This window comes from Silurus meridionalis, chromosome 1 (assembly GCF_014805685.1).
Source record: "Silurus meridionalis isolate SWU-2019-XX chromosome 1, ASM1480568v1, whole genome shotgun sequence".
Classification (NCBI taxonomy): domain Eukaryota; kingdom Metazoa; phylum Chordata; class Actinopteri; order Siluriformes; family Siluridae; genus Silurus; species Silurus meridionalis.
The window spans coordinates 1,839,186-1,864,730 of NC_060884.1; the positions used below are offsets into that span (position 1 = coordinate 1,839,186).

The 25,545-nt window shown below is 39.8% G+C and overlaps 1 protein-coding gene across 4 annotated transcripts in view; it reads left to right on the forward strand.

Moving 5' to 3' along the window:
* The window catches only part of gpd2 (glycerol-3-phosphate dehydrogenase 2 (mitochondrial)), a 52,083-nt gene extending 29,947 nt beyond the window's left edge, over positions 1-22,136 (forward strand). For 2 of the 4 annotated variants that reach the window (XM_046845440.1, XM_046845465.1), the window contains 4 exons: positions 712-824; positions 934-1,012; positions 1,858-1,956; positions 2,514-4,383. In XM_046845440.1, coding sequence (XP_046701396.1) covers positions 712-824; positions 934-1,012; positions 1,858-1,956; positions 2,514-2,639 — 417 coding nt within the window. In that variant the 3' untranslated portion in view covers positions 2,640-4,383. Of the gene's footprint in view, positions 1-711; positions 825-933; positions 1,013-1,857; positions 1,957-2,513; positions 4,384-11,348; positions 11,787-22,024 lie in introns of those variants that run through there. The other 2 variants (XM_046845457.1, XM_046845449.1) reach the window with 2 other exon arrangements.
* The last annotated feature ends 3,409 nt before the right edge of the window (positions 22,137-25,545 follow it).

Consider the following 25,545-nt stretch of genomic DNA (forward strand, 5'->3'; position numbering starts at 1 on the left):
CATAATGATGCACTAATATGTCTAATATATTCTCTCTTTTATTAAACTGTTGTTTAATGTTATAATGTTATAATGCATTATAACTGGCCATGCCACCATAATGTACATTTTCATTAATAATGTCATGTCTGATATTAAGATATCAAATTATTATTGTCTTGCTCATAGGTTTGGCAATAAACTTGTAGCTAATAGTCGTATAATGGTATAATGGAATTGGAGCAGACTTTGATTTATAAATGTATATTATAATGCATTATAACTTGTAGTATATAGTTTTTATTGTATCATCTGATCTTTGGCATAAGCCTGCAAAAATTCTGACAGAAGGACACTGAATTGAATTTAGTTTTAAAAGGTTTTATAATTACAGTATGACTTAACATGCATTATTAGTGCTTATAATGCTCTTATGAACAGAGGTAACGCATTATGTAACCTGACCTGATTATATTGTACACTGGTTATGCTGTACATATTGTTAATCGGGTCATATATAAGCATGCCTAATGCCAGACAGCGCATGATGTTAAGTCTTCACTATAATATGGTTATGATGCATTATAGACAATATATAATACATTTGAATTCATATGAATGAATTTCTAATGTATTTTGTTGGTCATTTTTGCGCAGAGTAACAGGGCGTTTTTGGAAAATATGTGTGTGTGTGTGTGTGTGTGTGTGTGTGTGTGTGTGTGTGTGTTACAGGAGGAACTGGCGGCAGCTAAACAGTTTCTATACCAGGAGATGGGCTACAAAGCTCGCTCTGAGCAGCTAACCAAGACAACTGAGATCTCACTTTTGCCAGAGCAGGTGGCCAGGTACGCTCTGTGTGTGTGTGTGTGTGTTTGTGTGTGTGTGTGTGTGTGTGTGTGTGTGTGTGTGTGTGTGTGTGTTTTTACTGCACTAATTCTCTGTATTGATTTGCAGATACAAAAAGCGTTTCTACAAATTCGACAAAGAGAGCAAAGGCTTCATTACCACTTTGGATGTGCAGCATGTTCTGGAGGTGAGGAGCGCAAGAGCAACCTTCTAAACCACAGCGCTGTTGAACTTCTCGATTGTGATTGGTCAGAAGGTGCTGGTTAGTTCTCCATAGTTCTCTATAGTTCACCAGTTCTGACAGCAGTGGTAACAGTTTGTTGCTTGTTGACCAGGACAGGAAAATTGGCTGATATGTGAGGTTTATGGAAGACGTTTATGGAAGGAGTCTCCAGTGCAAGGCATGTTTTGTAGCAGTCGGATGAAAGTAAACATGCTTCTAAACGTTAAAAGAAATAATCAGAGTAACCAGGAGATGAACTGATTACATCGACCCAAGCATCTTTATAGATTCTATATAGATGCTATATTCTATATATAGAAATTCAAGTGTAGGGTATAAGGCATTATAAAGTAGCTCACAGTTTATAGCACTCATAATACCTTATAATCTAAGACATAGGGCTGTATAAGCCAATATAAGCACTTATAAATGCTTACAATTTTGACTTCATGTCATATCATTTATGTTTGACTTCATGACACCTGTAATAAACCCAGCCCTGTTCAAAAATGTTATAATGCATTATAACATAAAAAAGATGTTGATAAATGTCTTTTATCCCATAATGACTAGACATAATGCTTCATCGTCTTGACATACTAGACTTAATGCTGTGTTTATGTACTTTAAAGCAGTGCTCATAATACCTTATAATCTATGACATGAACCTACATATACACTCATAAGTCAGTGCATAAACCTTAATAGAGCTAAATGGCCTTATAACCTTATAATTAGTTTATTCTGTAATGACATGACACTGGGTCAGGTTTGGAAACGTATGTTATAATGCATTATAACTTTTCCAGAAACTGAGCATTCAGATCGACGAGAACGCCCTGCACGAGATCCTCAACGAGGTCGACCTGAACAAGAACGGACAGGTGGAGCTGGACGAGTTTCTGCAGGTACGCTGTCTCAGAGAGAGAGAGCGAGAGCAGTGGTTTGGCTTGACGTCGATGGTTCTCATCCTGATGGTTCCTGATGTTCCAGCTGCCGTATTTATAGCCTATCGAGCTTTCAAAGTGCCTCATTAACTGTCTTTTGTTCCACTTTTATTTAAGTTGCTCGATAGAAACTCCTGCTGAGGGAGACGAAGGTGTGGACGCTTAACTATTGCGTGTGCCACGTCCTCAACCTGAGTCCTGACAGGCCAGGCGTAATTAAAAGCCCCGAAATGTCCCGGTGGCAGTTAGCATAACGAGCGCGCGGTAAATTAGTGGTGAGGCATGTGGACTTCTTTTTTGTCGTCTTGTAACCAAGCATGAATTATATTAGGGGCTATAATTGATAGAACCTGCAGGACAGGTGTTAAAGTCACTGTCGCTTTTAATTCAGACTTAATGAGAGGCCACTGGTGGAGTGTGTGTGTGTGAGATAACGTTATGTCACATGACATAGTCCCAAAAAAAAACTTTACTACTAGCGATGCATCTCATTAAACCTGCTCTTCTCATTGGTTCAGCTCATGAGCGCCGTGCAGAGGGGACAGATCTCCGACAGCCGGTTGGCCATCCTCCTGAAGACGGCGGAGGAAGTGCTGGATTCCAGAGGACCCGTGTCTGTGGACCGCAGCGGTGGAGGAGTGTGAGAATTCGCAAACTTCAACCAGAAGCACAGATCTTTAACAGGTGTCCACTGAATGTTATCAGATTTATTTAGTCATTTTTTTATTGCTTTACAGAGAAAACAATATTTACATAGAAATGCATCACATCATCATCATCATCATCATCATCATCATCATCACGTCCTGACCAATCAGGATTATTTCTGTTAGCTACTTTTTACTAGAACAACGACCTTTACAAAGTATTTATTTCGCATATTACAATTTATTTTTGCTCCCTCAAAATGAAAGATTTTACTTGACAGATGTGCAGTGATGTTTTTTCACAGGCATACAAACCACTCCAGTGATCAGATACTGTATATAAAATAACCTTCAACTTCAGTTCAGAAGTTTAAGTTACAGATCATCATGCAACTGCTTGGCTTTCTCGCAGATCAGAAATGCTGTCGCTAGCTAACGGTTTCTCGTTAATCCGGATGTACGGCATTTTCTCCACTTTTAGCAACACTTGCAGCTTACATGCTTCCTTATTGTTCACCGATGTCGAGATCGTCGTACATAGCAGCGATTTGAGTCGAACCGAACCCGTCATCTGTCATTTTACCAGCAGGGGGTGCTATAATTAGCTATAATACACATTCAGATGGTGTTTCGAAAATTGGAAAAGTCATAACTTGGCAACAATAGAAGTCGTGCTCAGACCCTGAAACACTGGTGAATATATGTGTAAACTGTATATATGCAGACGTAAGCCACGTGTACACCAGTGTGTGTTTGTGTGATGCACGAGGTGCTATAAGCGCTCACGTCTGTTGTCGTGTCCTATCACCTTTTCACTCGCGTACCATTTTTAGTAGCGTTAGTATGGTGCGCTTGCACAAGGACACCCCCGAACGACCCCGTGTGCCGAGCTACTGTGACGTGATGCACCTGAATAAAACCAAAAGCTCCATTTCTTAGTGCTTGGACCCCGTGATCGGTTTCTAGCACTAATACTCGTGCTCGCCTGTAGTATTCACTTGTGATTTATTTGTTTTTGGCACTGCTTTATTATTTCTATTATTTTAATACGCACAATGTTTATGGATTCATTTAGTCAAAACAGAATCTTTATATCAGTTATGTGATTGTAATTGCTGGTTGTGTGATTTGATGTAATTTCAAGAGAATTGTGTTTTTTTTTTTATTACTATTATTATTGTTTATATATGATTTGGTATCAAAACAGTTTCCAGACCAGCTGTGTTTAGAAACTTTATGTCTTTGTGCACACTGCATTATGAAGTTCGGTGCTCACTGTGACTGCGCATGCAGCCTTGTGCGATCGTCTGTTGGTGTGTTACAAAACTAATCTCGAAAACTTTTTGATACCAACTGGTAATTATTATTATAATGATGATTCTAGAGGTTCTACTGGTTCCACAGTGTTCTACTGCCATCCCGATGATGAGCTTTAACAATTTATACGCAAATATGTCGCATGTGCCTTGTTGTCTATCAGGAGAGATGCTATAAACGATAACACAATATTTATTCTACCTTTTTTATTTCTTCGTGTATAGAAACAGACACACTTTGTGTAAAGGTGTTTTTTTTTTCTCTGGATTAACATACAATAGAAACAGGAGTTAAGCTCCTATGGAAGGATGAAATTTCACTCCGTTCCTGACTGAAAGAGATGAAGAACTGTACAATAAATGACTCAACACCTGAGAAATGCAATTACACAATTAAACACAATTAAACATATCTGGTTGCAACATCTGGGGATCTGAGATCTTCCTTCTTCTAAATTCAGTCGTATTTCCAACATGCCAGCTGACACAGGTATGTCACATATTCTCTCGCTCTTAACTGCGTGCACACACACACACACACACACACACACACACACTAATTGACTTTAAATCCACCATCTAATTCTATTACACTCTCATTTTGCTGAGAATCTCAGATACATGGCCCGTCCACGCTGCTTCCGCTTTGAGGTGTCCCTTCATCTGCCTGTCCAATAATCCCTCTGTCAGATCGCTCCGCACTGAGGGATGAAGAAGTCCGCAGCGCTGCGATCAGATCCCCGGCACAAAGCAATTAATCCACCGGGGGAGACGCTGAAGATAATCCTCTGCCCTGTGAGCGCGCGGCTGCAAGAGTGCTCCATTATAATAACCATAATAACCTGCATAAGCCTTCACAGGGTCTGTGGGCCGAGGGGGAAAGAGTGGAGGTCAGACGGACGTACAGACAGACAGACAGACAGACAGACAGACAGACAGACAGACAGACAGACAGACAGATAGATAGATAGATAGATAGATAGATAGATAGATAGATAGATAGATAGATAGATAGAAAGATAGATAGATAGCATCAAGACAAAACCCAAGAACCTTCATATAACGCATCATAACGCTTCTTCCGAACTTCCAACTTCAAAGCACTAATAAAGCAGGACAGAATGTATTAAGTTTATACTGCACTAAATAAATGTGCTGTTATAATGTCTTATAAACACTGATAATAAACACATTATGAATGCATTGTAAATGGTTATGAATGTAGTCGTAGGTGGTTTTCTTTGTCCTTGACTGTTGGAGGTCAGACGGATTTCCCTCCCTGAAAACACAGCTTTGTGGGTAGTGAAGGAATTTGCTTTCTCGATTCCTCTCACAAACATCTCATCGCCGTCCCGCACCGAGCTCAAGGCCTCCTTTTGTTTCGGACGTTTTGGATGTTTTTTGCTTCCCACGTGTTTCATCAGACAGCAGAGGGAAACTGTCACGATGATCCGACCCACGTGAATGATTTGACATGACGTGCAGAGCTTCTGGAGCTCGTCAGGACATTTATAAGTGTGAAGTTTCTACTGTAGGATTCGTCTCATCGTTAGACACTGATCTCCCTCAACTTCTCTTTACGCCGCAATGTGACACGTTAACGCAGGCACTCGCACATTATAACCTGGAATTGCTCAGTAAGGACAAAAGGAAAGAGTCTCCACTTTAAGACGTAAAGCTGCTCGTTTTCAGAAGATTGATGAGATAACTTTTTTATTTTATTGCTGCTCTAATTCCTCGTTTAGTCCTCATTTGCTGTTAAAATAACCTTCACTCTTCTGGGAAGATGTTCCACTGGAATTTCGTGGAGATTTGTGGAAATTCATTCAGCCCTTAGGGTGTTAGTAAAGTCAGGTACTGAGGTATGTGAGGTCTGAAGGCCTGGGGTCCAGTCAATCACATTTAATAGGGTTGGAGCAGATGATCTCCCAACAAATCCAACCCATGGAAAGCAGGTCTTCATGAAGCTGGCTTTGTGCACTGGGGCATCGTCATGCAGGATCAGGTTTGGGTCTCGTAGTTCAAGCGAAGGCAAAACTTCATGCTATACATGTCAGGTCAGAGCGCTACCACAGACCACTCAAGATCTTCCACCATAACTATCTCATGTAAAGCAGATCTTCATGGGTTTGGAGCTGGGTTTGGAAGTGGAAGCTCAGTGGTTAAGGCTCTGGGTTACTAATCGGAAGGTCGGGGGTTCAAGCCCTGGTATTGCCAATCAGGCACTCTTGGGGCCCTTGAGCAAGGCCCCTAACCCAATGAATTTCACTGTGTTTTAAAGTACACACATGATGAAAACGAAAGCATATTTGTTTTTATGTAGCAAGAATTAAAATACATTGTGTAGAAGAAATCGGAAAATAAACGAAGCTCCGCCTCCATACTGCTGATGAATATTTCACTTTTATAGCATGACAGAGTTTTATTCTTTCATTATAACACTAATGAGTATTAATAAACTATTAATGCTTTTTTTACTTCAATTGATTAGTTACATTCGTTCTTTTGGACGACTAAAGGAAAAACGATAGTGAGCTGAAAGTTCTTCACTGATTTCTGAAGTTCTACATGAAACCCTGTGAGCTCAGTAGCAGTGCAGTTGGATGGCAGGACGTGAGGATGAGGATGAGGATGAGGATGGGGATGAGGTCGGTTCCGGGCGGGTCACAGTTCCTCGTGCCGCACCGCTGACAGACTCGTCACTACCTGAACCGGGAAAAAAATACATTAGTTCCCAATTAGAGATCTTTCTGGTGGCAGTGTTAGAAGCAGGAGAGAAGTAAAGGTCATCAGCTGATTTGAGTGATGGCTTGACGTCCTCACCGCCTAATTTTCGCTGTTTTCAGGACGTCTTCGTCCCCTAGATCTAATAACTTGCCAAGAGAAGAACGGGACAGAGCTGGCTGATGTGTTCTCCAGCCACAGCAAGTGTCAAGAACGGATTAGGAAGCAAATCTGTGGACATCTAATCATACAATAGAATCAGACCACCTCCGAGAGCATGTATGGAGAAGGATTAGAGCAGGCGATGAGGTGCTGTACTGCAGCTACACTACAGTACATGGACAAAAGTTGACTACAACCTGCAGGATGGGCATTAGATGGACGTTATATAGATGATCGCTCTCCAGAAAGTTTCTCTGAGCTTCTGATTTGCTCGTTTGAGCAGCTCTGGGTTGTTCTTCCAAACAGAAGGTTGTTCACTTCTCAGCATCATCAAAGCACCACTGCTGTTCTTCTAGTTGAACCGCTTTTTTAAAATGTTTTCATCCTTTTTAACTGGGGATGTTCTGCACTTCTGGTGAGAAGAAGAACTCCCCTAGCTCTTCACTGAAAGCCGTTTCTCCTCCATGTCTTCTCTGTGTGATATTTAACAAATAAAAGCACCAGGGAACAAACGACAATATCAGAACCGTAAGCGTGTGAGAGCGAGAGGAAGAGGAGGAGGACAGGAGGAACCAAACACAAACCCCTGAACAAACACAACCACAACAACAACCACAAATATCACCAACATTATTACACACGATTCCACAAATGCCAGCAGGAATTTATCTTCACTGCAGAGGGAGAGGGTGATGTCACCACGCTGACCTAATGTTAGTTTAGTAATAATATTTTATTATTATATATTTATATTAATATTAAATTGTACTCGATCATATTACAACATCAAATTCAAATATATATCGATTATAATTATTCAATATACTTTTGAATATTTTTGTTTTATTATTTTATAAATGCTGACATTTTTCTTTTAATTTTTTTGTTTAAAAAACAAAAAAAAATATTATTTATTATTTATTATTTATTATTTTAAAATTATATTTTATTTGATATATTTACAATCAATTTATCTGTTTTAAAGTGAATATTTTCAATTATTTAAGCATTAAAAAAATGTATATATTTTTTTTATTATATTTTTTTTAAACATATTTTTTAATAATTTTTGTGTAAAAGATTTAGTTTATTTTACAAATAAAAATTATTATTAAATAATTTTTTATTGTATTTATTGTAAGTTTAATTTATATATTTATTTTTTTTATTTTATTATAATTTTTTTTTTAGTTAAGAAAAAAAAAATCCAAAAAAAAAACCTTTGTGTATTCGATTATATTTTAAAAGCGTTATTATCTAAAAAAAACAAAAAAACAATGTCACCAAGAAGAAAACGTAAAAAAAAATCAGATGTTTAAGATGTAATGGGTGTGTATGTAAGACCTGAACGTTCACGCCTGCTATTAATAGTGTGTTTTATTAACGTCCTGAGAAGAAAAGAGTGGTGCAACTCGGCGCCGCTATTGTGAGCGTCTGTATTTCATACAAGTGTTGGGCTCCTGGTTATTTTTGCACCATCATCATCATCATCATCATCATCATTAGTAGTAGTAACTATAATGCAGGAGCCTGAGATATTGCTCTTAGGAGTGCTGAGGGAGAAGAATGAGGTCTGGACCGGAAGCTCCTGAATCAACAAGGCAACAAGACGCTGACGTCAGCGGGACTGGAATGGCCACGGGCTGAGGAGGAAGTGGAGGAAGACCTTACAAAGTGAAAGTCTAAGGATTTACTCGGTGGAGAGATTTGTAGGACGTATCTAAACAATGTTCCAGACCTTGTTCTATATCATGTATTAGAATTTGCAGGACTAAATACACTGGAGACCCAATGCCCATTCTCCTGTGCACAAATCCAGCTCCATGAAGATCTGCTTTACATGGGTTGGATTTGGTGCAAGATCTCCTGCCATAGAGCTACTGAACACCTCCATCAGTATCTGACTTTATTAACACCCTTGTGACTGAATTAATCTCACACAAATCACACAATTTAGTGGAACATCTTCCCAGAAGAGTGGATCTCATTCTAGGAGCAAATGGAGACTAAATGTGGAATGTTTAAAAAGAAGCACATAGCAATCTTATGGTCAGGTGTCCACAAACTTTTGTCCATACAGTGTATAGGATCGAGTGCACGGCTCTACATTGTGAAGAATGGAGACGTTCTCCTCAGACGGATACCGTGGATTCTGCACAACTGGGGTCATTAAGACTTCCTGTGAGTAATTGTGGAGGGTTGAATAAAAATCTCAGTCCTATTCGCCCTGCTCAAACACACACACACACACACACACACATTTGCAGAGGGCACTGGTGTGTGTCAGGTGCTTCTAATTGCTTGGGAGCAGGTCTTAATTTAACAGGCGGGACAGAGGTCATTATCATGCGAGCTGCAGCCATCCGGGACGTTCACACTGCTATCACAGGCCTCCTCTTAAACCAGGCTTTAATTAGTCTTAATTAGAATTAGCCGAAATCATCAGGGAACGCCGGGAAAAGCACTCATAATAATAATAATAATAATAATAATAATATTAATAATAATAAGAGCGTCAGGTTGGTTCTCTGCTTCATGTTGGTGAGGAAGCAGCAAAAAAATCTCTCGCTCACTAAAGGGATTCGGACCGAATATTCTCATGGCATTAATTAAATATGGAACGTCTCGTTATGGAGCAGATCCACATGTTCTCCACCACACACACACACACACACACACAGCGCACACACACACATCATTAAAAAAAAAAATTCCAGCCTTACATTGTTTCAGCGTGGTGATGGTGATGATGATGATGATGATGATGACAATGATAATGAAGACGGTGGTGATGATGATGATGGTGGTAATAATGGTAATGATTGTGGTGATGATTATGATGAGGATGATATTGAAGACAGTGGTGATGATGGTGATGATGATGATGGTGATGATGAGGATGATGAGGATGATATTGAAGACGGTGGTGATAATGATAATGATGATGGTGATAATAATGGTAATGATTGTTGTGATGATTATGTTAAAGTGGCGATGATGATGATGATGATGATGATGATGATGATGATTGTGGTGATGATTATGATGAGGATGATATTGAAGACAGTGGTGATGATGGTGATGATGATGATGGTGATGATGAGGATGATGAGGATGATATTGAAGACGGTGGTGATGATGATGATGGTGGTAATAATGGTAATGATTGTTGTGATGATTATGTTAAAGTGGTGATGATGATGATGATGATGATGATGATGATGATAATTGTGGTGATGATTATGATGAGTATGATATTGAAGACAGTGGTGATGATGGTGATGATGATGATGGTGATGATGAGGATGATAAGGATGATAATGAAGACGGTGGTGATGATGATGATGGTGATGATGAGGATGATGAGGATGATATTGAAGACGGTGGTGATAATGATAATGATGATGGTGATAATAATGGTAATGATTGTTGTGATGATTATGTTAAAGTGGTGATGATGATGATGATGATGATGATGATTGTGGTGATGATTATGATGAGGATGATATTGAAGACAGTGGTGATGATGGTGATGATGATGATGGTGATGATGAGGATGATGACAATGATAATGAAGACGGTGGTGATGATGATGATGGTGGTAATAATGGTAATGATTGTGGTGATGATTATGATGAGGATGATATTGAAGACAGTGGTGATGATGGTGATGATGATGATGGTGATGATGAGGATGGTGATGATGAGGATGATATTGAAGACGGTGGTGATGATGATGATGGTGATAATAATGGTAATGATTGTTGTGATGATTATGTTAAAGTGGTGATGATGATGATGATGATGATGATGATAATTGTGGTGATGATTATGATGAGTATGATATTGAAGACGGTGGTGATGATGGTGATGATGATGAGGATGATGAGGATGATGAGGATGATAATGAAGACGGTGGTGATGATGATGATGGTGGTAATAATGGTAATGATTGTGGTGATGATTATGTTAAAGTGGTGATGATGATGATGATGATGATGATGATAATTGTGGTGATGATTATGATGAGTATGATATTGAAGACGGTGGTGATGATGGTGATGATGATGAGGATGATGAGGATGATGTGGATGATAATGAAGACGGTGATAATGATGATGATGATGGTGGTGATAATGATAATGATTGTTGTGATGATTATGTTAAAGTGGCAATGATGATGATGATGACGATGATGATGGTGATGATGATGATGATGATGGCGATAGTGATGGTCATGATCAACAAACTCACTTTTGTAGAAAGATGTTCTACTAGATGTTCGAATGTGCTTGTGGAAATTTGTAGAGATTCATTCATTTACAATGGTGTGAGTAAAGTCAGGTCCTGATGCAGGTGAGAAGGTGAGGAGCTCTGGGGGTGCAGTCAGCGTTCACATTCAGCCCAAAGGTGTTCAATGATATTTATAGCTCCAAAGCAGAAGATCGTCCACCAAATCCAAACCATGTGAAGCAGATCTTCATGGGGCTGGTTTTGTTTACAGGGGCATCGTCATGCTGGAACCAGTTTGAGTGAAGAGAAGAGTTCATCCTCATGCATCCAGAGGAATCCTATACTATTGTGTGCCTTCAACGTTGTGTAGAAGAACCACATCTGGCTGGAAAAGTCAAGTTTCTGAATATTTTATTCATGTAGTGTTTTTATGTGCACTGATTCTGCTCTGTGTTTAGTGCAGTAATCTTCAGCCCCTCGCTCTGTCATTAGGTGTTTTGTTGAGAGCTTCTTTTCTCTCTGTAACACGATGATGGTTAAATGATGCTAAATGACGGCGACGATGAAAAGAACATCCGATGAAAAGAGCGTTCTTCTCATGACATAAACGCTGCTTTATACTTATCCTACAGGATAAAGAAGACCCATTTCTATTTTTACAAACACGGATATAGAAGAAAATAAATCTATGTTGTTTTACACTTTTTAATCATTTTCTTAGAAAAAAGTTTCTCAACGGATGCACTGGAGTTTTCTCAGGAATTAATTGAGTCACGCTGGAGCTTCTCGCTTCTGTCTCGCTTCTGTCTCGCTTCTGTCTGTCACGCATTTGTATTCTGAATCAACAGATTTTTTTAGAAGTAATTAAATAAAAATTATATATATATATATATATATATATATATATATATATATATATATATATATATTTGTTTTAGGAAATTATTTCCCCTAAAATATGTTTTTATTATTATTATTATTATTATTATTGTTATTATTATTATTATATATAATAATTAACATTATTTTTTTTGCTATTTTATTCTGTAAATGTGGTAAATACATTTTAACATGTAATTTAATTAAGATAAAAAAAATTTGTAAAAAAAATATTTTTAGAAATTTTTTTTTTTTTTTTTTTTAATAAAGGCAAATTAACAAACAACAATAATTTCTTTTAAATCATAAAAATATTTAATGACATTTTAAAAACAGAAAATGTTTGACATTTTTTATCACACAAACATTATTTAATTCTTTTCTGTCTTTATTGTTGCTATTTTTTTTCTTAAATTAGTAGAATAATGTAAACAAACGAATAAAATGTATAGAAAAATATAAGTTAATACAATCTAAGTTACTCAGAAGGTCCTAAAAAACAATGGAAAGTTTTGGTTCTGATTTAAAATATTCCAAAGCACTGACACTGGAGACTCCTTCCATCCATGTTTCCATAGAAACCATAACATGTACGATTTTATAAACACTGATTTATCTGAGCTGCTTTTATAGAGAAATATTTGACACCTTCTGACCAATCACAATCCAGAATCTGACACCACTGACATGGTGACACTTCCCTTTTCGAACATCTAATTCCACCTTAAGAAGCTCCATAAGCTCCATAAGAAGCTCCACTCTTTTTGTGGATTTTGTGGAGATTTTGTGGCGGTTCATTCAGCCGCAAGGGTGTTAGTAAAGTCAGCTACTCATGTAGGTGAGGTGAGGAGGCCTGGGGGGGACCTTGCACCAAATCCAACCCATGTAAAGTAGATCTTCATGGAGCTGACTTTGTGCACAGGGGTACCTGCTGGAACAGGTTTGGTGAAGACCCACATATACCTGAAACAGTCAGGTGTCCCAATACTTTGGCCCTATAGTGTATGTAAATATATTCTCTGTAATAGAATAATGTCACCCAGGTGAGCCGAGGTGATGGAAGACACGAAGGTTGAGGAAAAGCGAGGAACCACGGAGCTCGCTTTGTGTTTATCGTGTTGCCATGGCAACGCGCACCCATGTTCTTTCATGGGCGTAATTAGAGCGCTTATTAATAGGCTGAGATACAGGATGTAGCAGTACATAAAAAAACACCAAACAAAACAGTGGTGGTCTTCTCACACTCAGAGCTCAGCGTCCAGAATTACACTCCGGTCTGCAGTTACTTTCTTCAAAAATATAAAAAATGTAAGAAGGTTTTTTAATCAGAACATTAAAACAAACCTTTAATTCAATTCATTTTTATTTTTTTTACAATAAACAACTTCAACTTTGTTTCTTATAACAGTAAGTTTATCTCTAATCAGTGAGCCACTGGAGACTGTGGTGAGGGAAAACTCCCTGAGAAACCTTGAGAGAAACCAGACTCAATAGCGAACCTCATCCTCATCACTGAATGTCTGTTCATTACAGTTCCATCATTGTTGAGGTGCAGTGTTCAGAGCTTAGATGCAGAACTGTGGTCCTGAGCACATTGCAGAAGACTTGATATGAATTCCAGTTCAAATCCTTCCTCAAAGTTCTTGAGTTCTTCAGTAACTTCATGGATCTTTAGGCTGTTGATGTAGAACTATCCTCACACAGAGTGGCCTCCAGTTAAAGAGAACTCCATCCAGAGGTACGAGGTAGGATGAATCTGAAGAGACACTGGTCACTGGTACCTCAGGGGAGAGAGAGAGAGAGAGAGAGAGAGAGAGAGAGAGAGAGAGAAGGAGGGAGAGAGAGAGAGAGATAAAGAGAGGGAGAGAGAGATAAGGAGAGAGAGAGAGAGAGAGAGAGAGAGAGATAAGAGAGAGAGAGAGAGAGAGAGAGAGAGAGAGAGAGAGAGAGAGAGAGAGAGAGAGAGAGAGAAGAGAGAGAGAGAGAGAGAGAGAGAGAGAGAGAGAGAGAGAGAGATAAGAGAGAGAGAGAGAGAGATAAGAGAGAGAGAGAGAGAGAGAGAGAGATAAGAGAGAGAGAGAGAAGAGAGAGAGAGAGAGAGAGAGAGAGAGAGAGAGAGAGAGAGAGATAAGAGAGAGAGAGAGAGATAAGGAGAGAGAGAGAGAGAGAGAAGGAGAGAGAGAGAGAGAGGAGAGAGAGAGAGAGAGAGAGAGAGGAGAGAGAGAGAGAGAGAGAGAGAGAGAGAGAGAGATAAGGAGAGAGAGAGAGAGAGAGAGAGAGAGAGATGTGTGTGTGTGTGTGTGTGTGTGTGTGTGTGTGTGTGTGTGTGTTTTAATTGGTCTTCAGGGGGAAGGTGAGCAGGTTAATGAGGACATTAGCGTAAGTGTTAGCGGTAAAGACACGTCTGGGTCTGGACTTCCTTCCGGGAATTGTTTGTTCCTTGATGTTCCTCGTCCTAAAAAACCTTCTGCTTTTACCTTCTCCACTTTCTAATGACCAGAACCAGAACCCTGACTACACTGTGTGTGCAAAAGTATTGGGACACTTGCCTTTTCCAGCCTGATGTGGTTCTCCCGATAGTAGATAGGCGATAGTAGAGGACGTCTCTGGAGATGCTGTAGCATGAAATTGACATGAGAAAACTAAGAGACCCGAACCTGTTCCAGCATGATGACGACCCTGTGCACAAAGCCAGAACCATGAAGCTCCATGAAGCTCCATATGGTTGGATTTGGTGGAAGATCTCCTGCTGTAGAGCTCTCGAGCATATTTAGGATGAATGTTTTCATGCTGACTGCACCTCAAGCCTCCTCACCTACTAACACTCTTAGGAGTGAATGAATCTCACACAAAATCTAGTGGAAGATCTTCCCAGAAGAGTGGAGATTATTCTGACAGCAAATAGGGATTGATTGCGAAATGGGATGTTAAAAAAAACACCAATCGTATGATCAGGTGTCGACAAACTGTAGTCTTGAAAGAAACACTTTCCCTTTCCATCAGTGCTCCAGGGGGAAAATATTCCCAGACCTACAGCCGTGTCCTTTCATACCTCTCAATCTCACCTCATCTCTCTCTCCCTCGCTCTTCCTCTCTCTCTCTCTCTCCCTCGCTCTCTCGATCTTCTCCCATAGGCTGGGATTCTACCTTCATTTTGGTGAAAGAGCAAAACTTTATTACCCAGGGTCTGATTAACAGCGTAATTGGTTGGACTCAGACCTGCAGAGCCGCTCATATCCAGGGAATGCTGGCATTAGCATGGTTTAATTGGGTTTTTTCTTTTTTTGAGAGAGAGAGAGAGAGAGAGAGAGAGAGAGGAATTTGGAGATGATAGAGAAGAGCCTGAGATGGAGATGGAGAACGAGTATTAAGTCGTTATGAATTACTGTTACTCAGACATAGGAACGGGGTTCTTCATCCACCTTTAGCAGTTCAGAACATGGTTTCTTTGTAATGTGAAGAAAATGTTTTTATCTGGAAAAAAAAAAAATCAAAGCCAATTAAGAGCACAGAAGTATTTATAGCTGCTGTAGAGTAAGTGAGAACAGGAGGAACCTCAACATCAAATCAATTACAATTAGCATATTATTCATTAATACATCAATAATAACCAAATGAAACAGAAAGACTGTGAAGAAACCTGGTCTGAGCGTAGGCTGCTTTATAAAAAAGGGCAGTAGAAACGATTTTTTGGGGAAAATATATTCAGAGGAGAAAAAAACCCAAAACGATTTCTCATTTTCATTCGTTTTTCGTCTGTCAGAGAGTTTTTTCTTCTTCCACGTCTCCACCCTCCAGCCCAATTTAGTGCTTATTTACGATGATTAACCCCTGGGTGATGTGAATGTGTGTCTTTATGTTTGTGCTTCTTCCAGATTTTTCTCTTCGGTCCATTATGGAGGCCATTAATGAGCATCTCAATCACTGCTTTCAGGAGAAAAGCAGGAGAAAACATCATCCAGAAGCTCTTTGATCCTCGAATGCATAAACAAGCGCTTGCTAATAGATCTCTCGTCCTCTAACGTTTATTAATAACCGCCGCGCTCGAAACAGCAGCTTTACTGACCTCGAGAAGGTCCAAGACTGTGTGTGTGTGTGTGTGTGTGTGTGTGTGTGTGTGTGTGTGTGTACTTATGTAGTTGTGTATAAACCGGCAAAATCTTCATCATCATTATCAAAATCTTCATTATCTCCATTATCATCGTCACCATCAACAACCTTATCTTTACCACATCATCATCACCGTTTTCTTCTTCATCCTCTTTTCCATCATCACACCATCACTATCATCACCATCATCTTCCTCATCATTATCATCATCTTCGTTATAATCTTCATACCCATCATCATCATAATCATCATCATCATCATCATCTTCATTATCATCATCTTCGTTATAATCTTAATTGCCAATATCTTCATCATCATCATCATCATCATCAAAAGTACAAATTAAAAATTGACTTAAGTACAATTACAGAGTAAAAACACTTCCTCTGTCTAATGAACTACAGAGTCAAGTCAAGTCAAGTTTATTTCTATAGCGCTTTTCACAACAGACATTGTCTCAAAGCAGCTTTACACAAATCAACAGTTAAGGTGAATGGTGTGTGTGTATTTGGAGAGTGTGAGTGGAGAATGATGAATGATGGTGATGATGATGATGATGATGATGATGATGATGAAGAATGATGAAGAATGATGAAGAATGATGATGATGATGATGATTGAGAATGATGAAGAATGATGATGATGATGATGATGATGATGATTGAGAATGATGAAGAATGATGGAGAATGATGAAGAATGATGGAGAATGATGAAGAATGATGAATGATGGCGAATGATTGAGAATGATGAAGAATGATGGAGAATGATGGAGAATGATGAAGAATGATGGAGAATGATGGAGAATGATGGAGAATGGTGGAGAATGATGGAGAATGGTGGAGAATGATAAAGAATGATGGAGAATGATGGAGAATGATGGAGAATGATAAAGAATGATGGAGAATGATGGAGAATGATGATGATGATGATGATGATGATTGAGAATGATGAAGAATGATGATGATGATGATGATGATGATGATTGAGAATGATGAAGAATGATGGAGAATGATGAAGAATGATGAAGAATGATGGAGAATGATGAAGAATGATAGAGAATGATGAAGAATGATGAATGATGGAGAATGATTGAGAATGATGAAGAATGATGGAGAATGATGGAGAATGATGAAGAATGATGGAGAATGATGAAGAATGATGGAGAATGATGGAGAATGATTGAAAATGATGAAGAATGATAAAGAATGATGGAGAATGATGGAGAATGATGGAGAATGATAAAGAATGATGGAGAATGATAAAGAATGATGGAGAATGATGGAGAATGATGGAGAATGATAAAGAATGATGGAGAATGATGGAGAATGATGGGGAATGATAGAGAATGGTGGAGAATGAAGAAGAATGAAGAAGAATGATGGAGAATGATGGAGGAAGATGGAGAATGATGTAGAATGATAATGGAGAATAATGGAGACTTCATGAGGAACTCACAAGATTTAACGTATATTCAAACATGAAATTTCTCAATATGAGGCTGTGAGGAATTTATTTTGGGGTGGTGGAGATTTGGAGGAAAGGCTGTGATGTGATTCTGCCCCCTGTAGGCTCGTTTAGGAAATGCCGGAGGTACCTAAGTACAAAGTCACTTATGTTCAGTTCTCTCCTCTTATTAGTCAAAATGTATTGATTAGTTTTTGTTGTTGTTTTTTTTATTTTTTATAATTTTTTATTAGTAATTTTTATTTTTTATCACATCTATGGTAACAGCTCATTCACAGAGACTCTGTACTGTTTGAAAAACCACTGGCATGGTGACGCTTTCCGTGATGAGATGTTTGAGGAAGTAGTCTCCAGCGTCAAAAGTACAGAAGAAAACGAGTTCCTTTCTTTTTATTGAGTTTAAAAGAGAGGGAAAAAAAGAAGGTTTGACTGGTTATAGCTACTGGAATGTAACTGATTACAGGTTACATAGCATTAAATGTAACTCTAAACGGATAAAAAGTACACATTTCTTAGTGAACACCTCATTGCGGTTGTAATCCCTACTGAATGTCGGATTTCATTTTTCAGTGCAGAACCGATATTTTCTGTGTGTGTGTGTGTGTGTGTGTGTGTGTGTGTGTGTGTGTGTGTGTGTGTGTGTGTGTGTGAAAGTCCCTATAAACAGTGGTCTCTCTGTATTTTTGGCTTGAGAACTCTCTGCCCTCAGACCCACAGAACATTACACTCAACCCCAATAACAGCAGCACAGCATGTGCTTCCCCCATTCACCCCCATTCAGCCACCCCAGGCTCCTTTGGGCCTTCATAGTGCGTTCATAAGCACTGCGTAGCATTTATTTGGATGAAAAAGGAGATTTGATAAGCAAGAGAAAAGCAGCACTTTGTTAAAATTGATCATTACATTATATGTGACTCTTTTTTTTATGGATTCCTCATTAAGGTTATGAAGCTTTATGAAACCTGTGTCCTTGTAAAAAGGTGCTTCATACTCGTTACATGGGGAAATTCTTTCCTCACATATCTCAGCGATGTTAGGAGGTTGGGGTCAGCCATGAAACAGTGCCCCCTGGAGCACAGAGGGTTAAGTGCCCAAGAGTGGCAACTTGGGCACACTGGGTCTTGAACCACCAACCTTCCGATTAGTAACCCAGAGCCACGCATCGTGTGCTTTTTCTTTCTTTTCCTAATAATTTCATTGTGTTTAGGATACATTACACAGCACTGACCACAATATTTATAACACGTTTATGAAGCGCTTATGTATACTCTCTGCGTATAGAGACCGAGTCTCCAGTGTCAACAAAACCAGCTGAAGCTCTAAACATACGATATAAACCACTTCTGTATTAGAAAACCAACGATGTAACTGGTTGGTCATAGAGACTCTACTGTGTTACACTTTGCTGATTATTTTCCTTTAATAACAAGCAGTGGTGGGTTTTCAGGGTCAGCAAGAATCAGAATCACTGAGTTTTAATACATTTTTAAATATTTATATTTAAATATAAATATTTATTAAATTATTCCAAATAGTTTATACTCTTTATTTCATAGTGTTTCTATCAGGTGATCTGCTGCACCACCGAGTATAAGTTCCGGTTAGAGTTTCTCTCGTTAGATACAAATCCATGTTGTTGTTGTTGAATCTGTCGCTTTAACCAATCAGATTGGTCACTTCGAAACCCCCAATCACGCAGGCATCCAATCACGTCAGCATTTTTATCTTCTTTGATTTTCTGGTCAGAAAGCGCACTAGTCAGAGGTCACAACCCGCATCTGTAGCAAACTGCACAATCTCTCATATATGTGCATGGATTTATTAGCTGTTGTTTTTTTTTTATTTCACAATGGCTGACAGAGGAGGAGATATCGATTTAGTCTCAGATACATTTACAAAAACATTTTTCAAGATGGACATCGTGATGGAAGGTCGTCCCCAAACGGTTCAAAACAGTTGCTAAGCTTTTTTAATAAAACATTTGCATTTTCTTTCCTGTAGAATTCGCACAAAACACACAAGTCACCCCAATTTCAAATCTCCTGGAAAATCGTAATGCACGGAAAAAATGCACTGAAACCCCCGGGAGTCATTTTATGAGGTTAATATCGAAGCTTCTGCTAAAGATGAAGTATGCAGGCGGTGCAGCTGTGGCTCCAGTGAAAGGAGACGTGTTGAATTGAGTTTCTTGCTTTGTGACATTCATTCTCGCTGTATAAGATTCCTGTCTGTGATGCAGCGCTCTGTTCTACTGCGCTTCTCTATAATATTGATATTTCTAGAGCCGAGGCGTCATAATGATGGCGTTAAGAGGTGGATTGGTTCAGGTAGAAAAATGCACGACCCGCTACTGATAAAACTTAGACAGGAAGTAGAATATAGTTTGATGTCATCTAGACATTTTTGTGACTGAATTTGCTGTAAATAAAACAAACACTAGCATGCTAATAGTAATGAATCCCCGACGCTAATCCTTCAGTGAAACATGAACGTAAAGCGAAGCCGAATACGTACGGAATCCTGACTGCAGCTACGACATATGATACGTGAACATTACTCAGATGGTTGGTATGTTTGGTTTATATGTGCGATCGTGTCGGTTAATTAACGCGTTAACGCGCTCGCACCGTGGCCGCGTCCCTGATGATGACCCTGCATGGACTCGACCCTTATGAGACCTCTCTGAACGTCTGCACAGGAGAGATTAATGAATTAGAAATTAAAATGAAGTCCTGCGGGAGGCCAGTGCTCCTCTCTGCATAAACTCAGCCACCACCACCACCACCACTGCCATTCTCCTGAACCCCTCCCCCGCTTTTACTTCAGCCTGAGCAGACGGATGGGACTATGGAGCCAGCGGAATAATCACAACTGCTCCAGATGTGCGCCATTGTGGCCGTGGCCGAGGTGACCAAATGACTCTTTCGTCGCATTGTCGCACCGGGGAACCTCTTTGACTGGCCTCGGGTGTGCTGATAAGATTGAGTATTAGCCGGGGAGCAGTGGCTTTGTCGCATCACAATAAACGACTGTCAATCAAAGCGTCTCGTCGGGGGAAACCTCCTGACCCGATTCTTTTCCAAGGCCCGGGTCCAGTTCTGCTTCCTGTTCAAACCTGTATGAGACGCAGAGGTTGTAGGCACTTAATGAAGATATCACGAGTGTGTGTATATAATACTGTGTTTAGCTTCACTCAGAAAAGCTCAATGGAGGCTTTTTTCAGTCTTCCTGTGTTTCAGCCATTTTGAAATGACGCCACTTGTTGAAATCACAGAGTTTGAGCAAGTGGAATTTTTCTTGACGCCAATCACAAATCCACAACTGGGCTTCCAACTTTGGGCAACCAATTTAATGCATAATGCGAGCAGCCATTTTGCTTCAGCCACTTGCTGAAACCAAAGATGTAGAAAGTTTTCAGCTATTTTATTTTGACTTCGCTTGGAGTTGACAACATTTTGCCATTTTGATTAGATTTCACTTTCTGAATTTAGAGATGATGAAGACAATCTAAGCAGCTATTTTTTAATTTGGACTCACTTGGAGCTGACAACATTGTGGGATCAGACATTTTGATTTGATGTCAAATGTTCAACTTAGAATTTATTACTATTGTTGTTCAACTTGAAAAACTTTGTGATGGGAATACACGAATAAAGAGAAAAGATCTTTCCAGAACAAAGCTGTATGTGCGAATGTTGAACTTGTAAATGAAGCCATTTGTTTCGACGTGACTTGCTGAACTTTGTGTTGAAGACATGATGTGCGCAGCCATTTTGTTTTGACGTCACTTGGAGTTGACAACATTTTGGGTTTAGCCATTTTAAATTGGCCTCACTGGCTGAACTTGGTATTGAAGACACGATGTAAACAGCCTTTTTGTTTCTACTTCACTCTTTGAACCCTGTGTTAAAGACATGATGGAAGAAGGCATTTTGTTTTGCTGAACTCTGAGCCGATGAGAAGGTCCCGAGGATCTACAGTTGTGAGTTTTCGTGAGTCAGCTGTCAGGAATTACTCTCTGGAATACAGCATAAAGTATAAAAGGAGATTTTTGTATCCTGAGCGAAAGGCCTGTTCAGAGCGTCGACCGGCCCTCACCCTCAAACCTCACGCCACACACTGAATGCGCAGACTTGCGTGGGAAAGCTGTAAAATTCTCCCCACACACACATCATTCTCACCCCATAGCTCAGCACAAAACCAGCCCTCACCCCAACCACCACCCCGGCCGAGTCCTGTGTGAAATAGACACTTTGATTGCAATTCTTTCTCTCTCTCTCTCTCTCTCTCTCTCTCTCTCTCTCTCTCTCTCTCTCTCTCTCACAAATATTTTCCACAGCGTTTCTCCGTGTCTCAGCACAAAGCCGCCATTGTAAACAGTGAATGCACCTCGTTCAGATCGGACGCAGTGGGCCGGCCTAACAGCGTACAAACACACGAACCGACGATGACATGCTGACACTTCCGCTCTTTTTTTTTTCTTGTCTCATCAGATATTCCTGATTCAGGAGATCAACCCTCTCATGCCATCGAGCGGAGCTCCGCACATGGGCACTGCCATGCTGGAACACGTTTGACTTTACTAGTTCAAGTGAAGGGAAATGATCATACTGCAACATCCAAGAATTACATATGGGTGGAAAAGTCCTTTCGTAGCCACGCCCCTTTACATCCACTACAATTGTGGGGGTGGAGCTTAGTGTAAATTGATTTGGAATGGAGGCGGGGCTTTGTGTTATCTGAGACACTCTTACAATTTTATTGCTCTTCCTTTCTTTTTTTACTTGATCCTCTGTTGCTTTTTTGTTTTTCTCTTTTCTTACACATGTTTTTTTGCTCTACAGCTTTTCAGGTTTATTTTAAAATTATTTCTATTGTATTTTGTTTGCTTTATTACTGTGTTCACTAACGAGAGAAAACTGGCCTCGTCTCCACGTTTCTCCTCAGAGAGGCCGAGAGGAGCAGGTGAGCGCTTCAGGACAGAGCTGGCATTTTTATGTTTCAGCTGGAGAGAGAGAGAGAGAGAGAGAGAGAGAGAGAGAGAGAGAGAGAGAGAGATATGGAGTGGTGAAAGATCAAGAAGGGAGAGAGAGAGAGAGACACAGAGAGGAATGTGGAGAGAAAGAAAAGGTTATAGAAAGAAAGAGACTGGGTAGAGGGAGAGAGGGGGAGGGAAGAGAGCTAGAGAGAGAGAGAGAGAGAGAGAGAGAGATGGTGGAGGATGAAAAGCTGCTGTGGTGTGTTATGAAAGGTTAATTGGGACGAGTGTTCAGGGGGACAAAGATGGACACTGACCAGGATGTTGCTCTGACCTCTAGCTCTGGGACACCTCAAAACACACACACACACACACACACACACACACACACACACACACACTCACTCACTCACACACATATCCTGCCCTTCACAAGGATGACATTTGTCACTATTCAAATGAAGCCAAGTCACATATTAGACCACCAGGCCAAAGAGTCTCTGTTTCTCTCTTTCTTTTTCTCTTTTTCTCTTTCTCTATCTCTCTTTCTCTCTCTCTGTGAGATGTGCTGTTACAGAAGCAGTAACATTAAAAAGCCTCATGTGAGAACTGAAACTTGAAATGGATCTGTATCTGAGTGAACTTCTGTACCAGTATGATCCTCCTCGCCTACTTAGATCAAAAGGTGCAGGCTATTTGTTGGTACCTCAAATAATGAAGACTCCAGCAGGGGGCAGATGTTTCTCTTATAAACCCCACAGTTATGGAACAACCTTCCAATTAATGTTCAAGTCTAAACACATTTCTTTAGTCGGGCCTCTGATCAGTGTTTGTGAGGTAAAGGAGCAGATCTGGAGGGATCATGGATATTGAGTGTTTGGTGAACTGGGATATTCGGATGCTGTCGCACATTCACACGTTCACTCAGGATTGTTGATGGTGGTGTGGTGACGTCTCTGATCCCAGAGATCCCTCATGTCTGTGATACCTTCTGGTTTTCCCTTTAGTTCTCTCTCTCTCTCTCTCTCTCTCTCTCTCTTTCTCGCAATCGAGTTAAACATGCTCGTGAGGTACCGGTGACCACTGTTCCTGTTACTGCTCCTCTCCTCTCCACAGACTTGCTCACTTCATCCTGGCTTGCCTCTGGATGGTGTTCTCTTTGATTGGAGGCGACTGAGTAACACAGGAACTCTGAGGATTTGGATTTGGACTGTAGTTAAACAGTCTGCTACACTGACTCAGGACTACAGTTTGCTTCTGATCTCCATCACTGCACCTCAACATTGTTTATCTGTAATAAATGGACATTTGGTGCGAACCAGATGAGGATGAGGTTCCCTCTTGAGTCTGGTTCCTCTCAAGGTTTCTCCCTTATGCATCTCAGGGAGTTTTTCCTTCACCACAGTCGCCACCGGCTCGTTCATCAGGGACAAACTTACACTTATAAAGAACATCTTCATTTTTATCACCACATTATCAGTGTAAAGCTGCTCTGAGACAATGTTCAGTGTTAAAAGCTCAATACAAATAAACATGAATTGAATTGAATTGAAAATTGAAGCTCAGGAGCAGATCAGGAGCAGATCAGGAGCAGCGTCCATTAAACACTGACTGAGGAGGAGGAGAGCCGCTGCAGCCACAGACTCACGTCACCATCTAGTGTTCAGCTCAGGTAACACAACACTACACTAAATAACGCAACACAACATTACACAACCCTGGGCTATACTACACAACACACTCAAATAAGCTACACAACACTACACAGTCATTCACACTACACCACATTACACAACACTATACTACACAACACACTCAAATAAGCTACACAACACTACACAGTCATTCACACTACACCACATTACACAACACTATACTACACAACACACTCAAATAAGCTACACAACACTACACAGTCATTCACACTACACCACATTACACAACACTATACTACACAACACACTCAAATAAACTACACAGTCATTCACACTACACCACATTACACAACACTATACTACACAACACACTCAAAGAAACTACATTCATTAACACTACACCACATTACACAACACTATACTACACAACACACTCAAAAAGCTACACAACACTACACAGTCATTCACACTACACCACATTACACAACACTATACTACACAACACTGCACAACACAACAGTTGTCATAACGCTGAAACGACTATTACTCAACACTACACTACACAAAACTACACAACATTACACTACACTACAAAACAATATATCATCAGATCATACAGCACTATTCTACATTACATTATACAACCCTACATACAACTACACAAGGCAACACTTAATTACACTACACTACACAAAACACAACACCACACAACACAACACAACATAGAACTGTAACCATAACCAACACTTCTGTGGAACAAAAGTTAAATTGACCCTAGACACAATAAACATAACACAAAACACCACAACACAACATCATAAACACAACACAATATAATACACAAAACAGTGGGATGAGTTTGTGAGTGCAGCAGCACAACACAACGTCTCTGTTCAAATGGATTCAGGGTTTATTAATTATCTATACACACACACACACACACACACACAGCAGGAGAAACAGCAGAAACACACGTTCAATAGACTCTTTTCTAAGGATTTATTTTTATTTTACAATTTTTTTGTTTGTGAGAAAAAAACTATAAATACATTTCGTCACTACGGCAACAGGAGCACAATTACATAAAATTACACAAAAAAAAAAGTTCACAACTCTCAGCTTCCTTCTGCACAACTTTACACTCACATTGTCACAGGTGTGTGTGTGTGTGTGTGTGTGTGCATTTGTGTGTGTGTGTGTGTGTTAGTGTCTCTGCATCTCTACAATGTTCCTTAGTGTGTGCTTGTGTGTGTTTGTGTTTGTGTGTGTGTCTCTGCATCTCCGATATGTTCCTTATTGTGTGTGTGTTTGCATTTGTGTGCATCTCCAATTTGTTGTGTGTGTGTGCATCTCCAATATGTTCCATAGTGTTTGTGTGTGT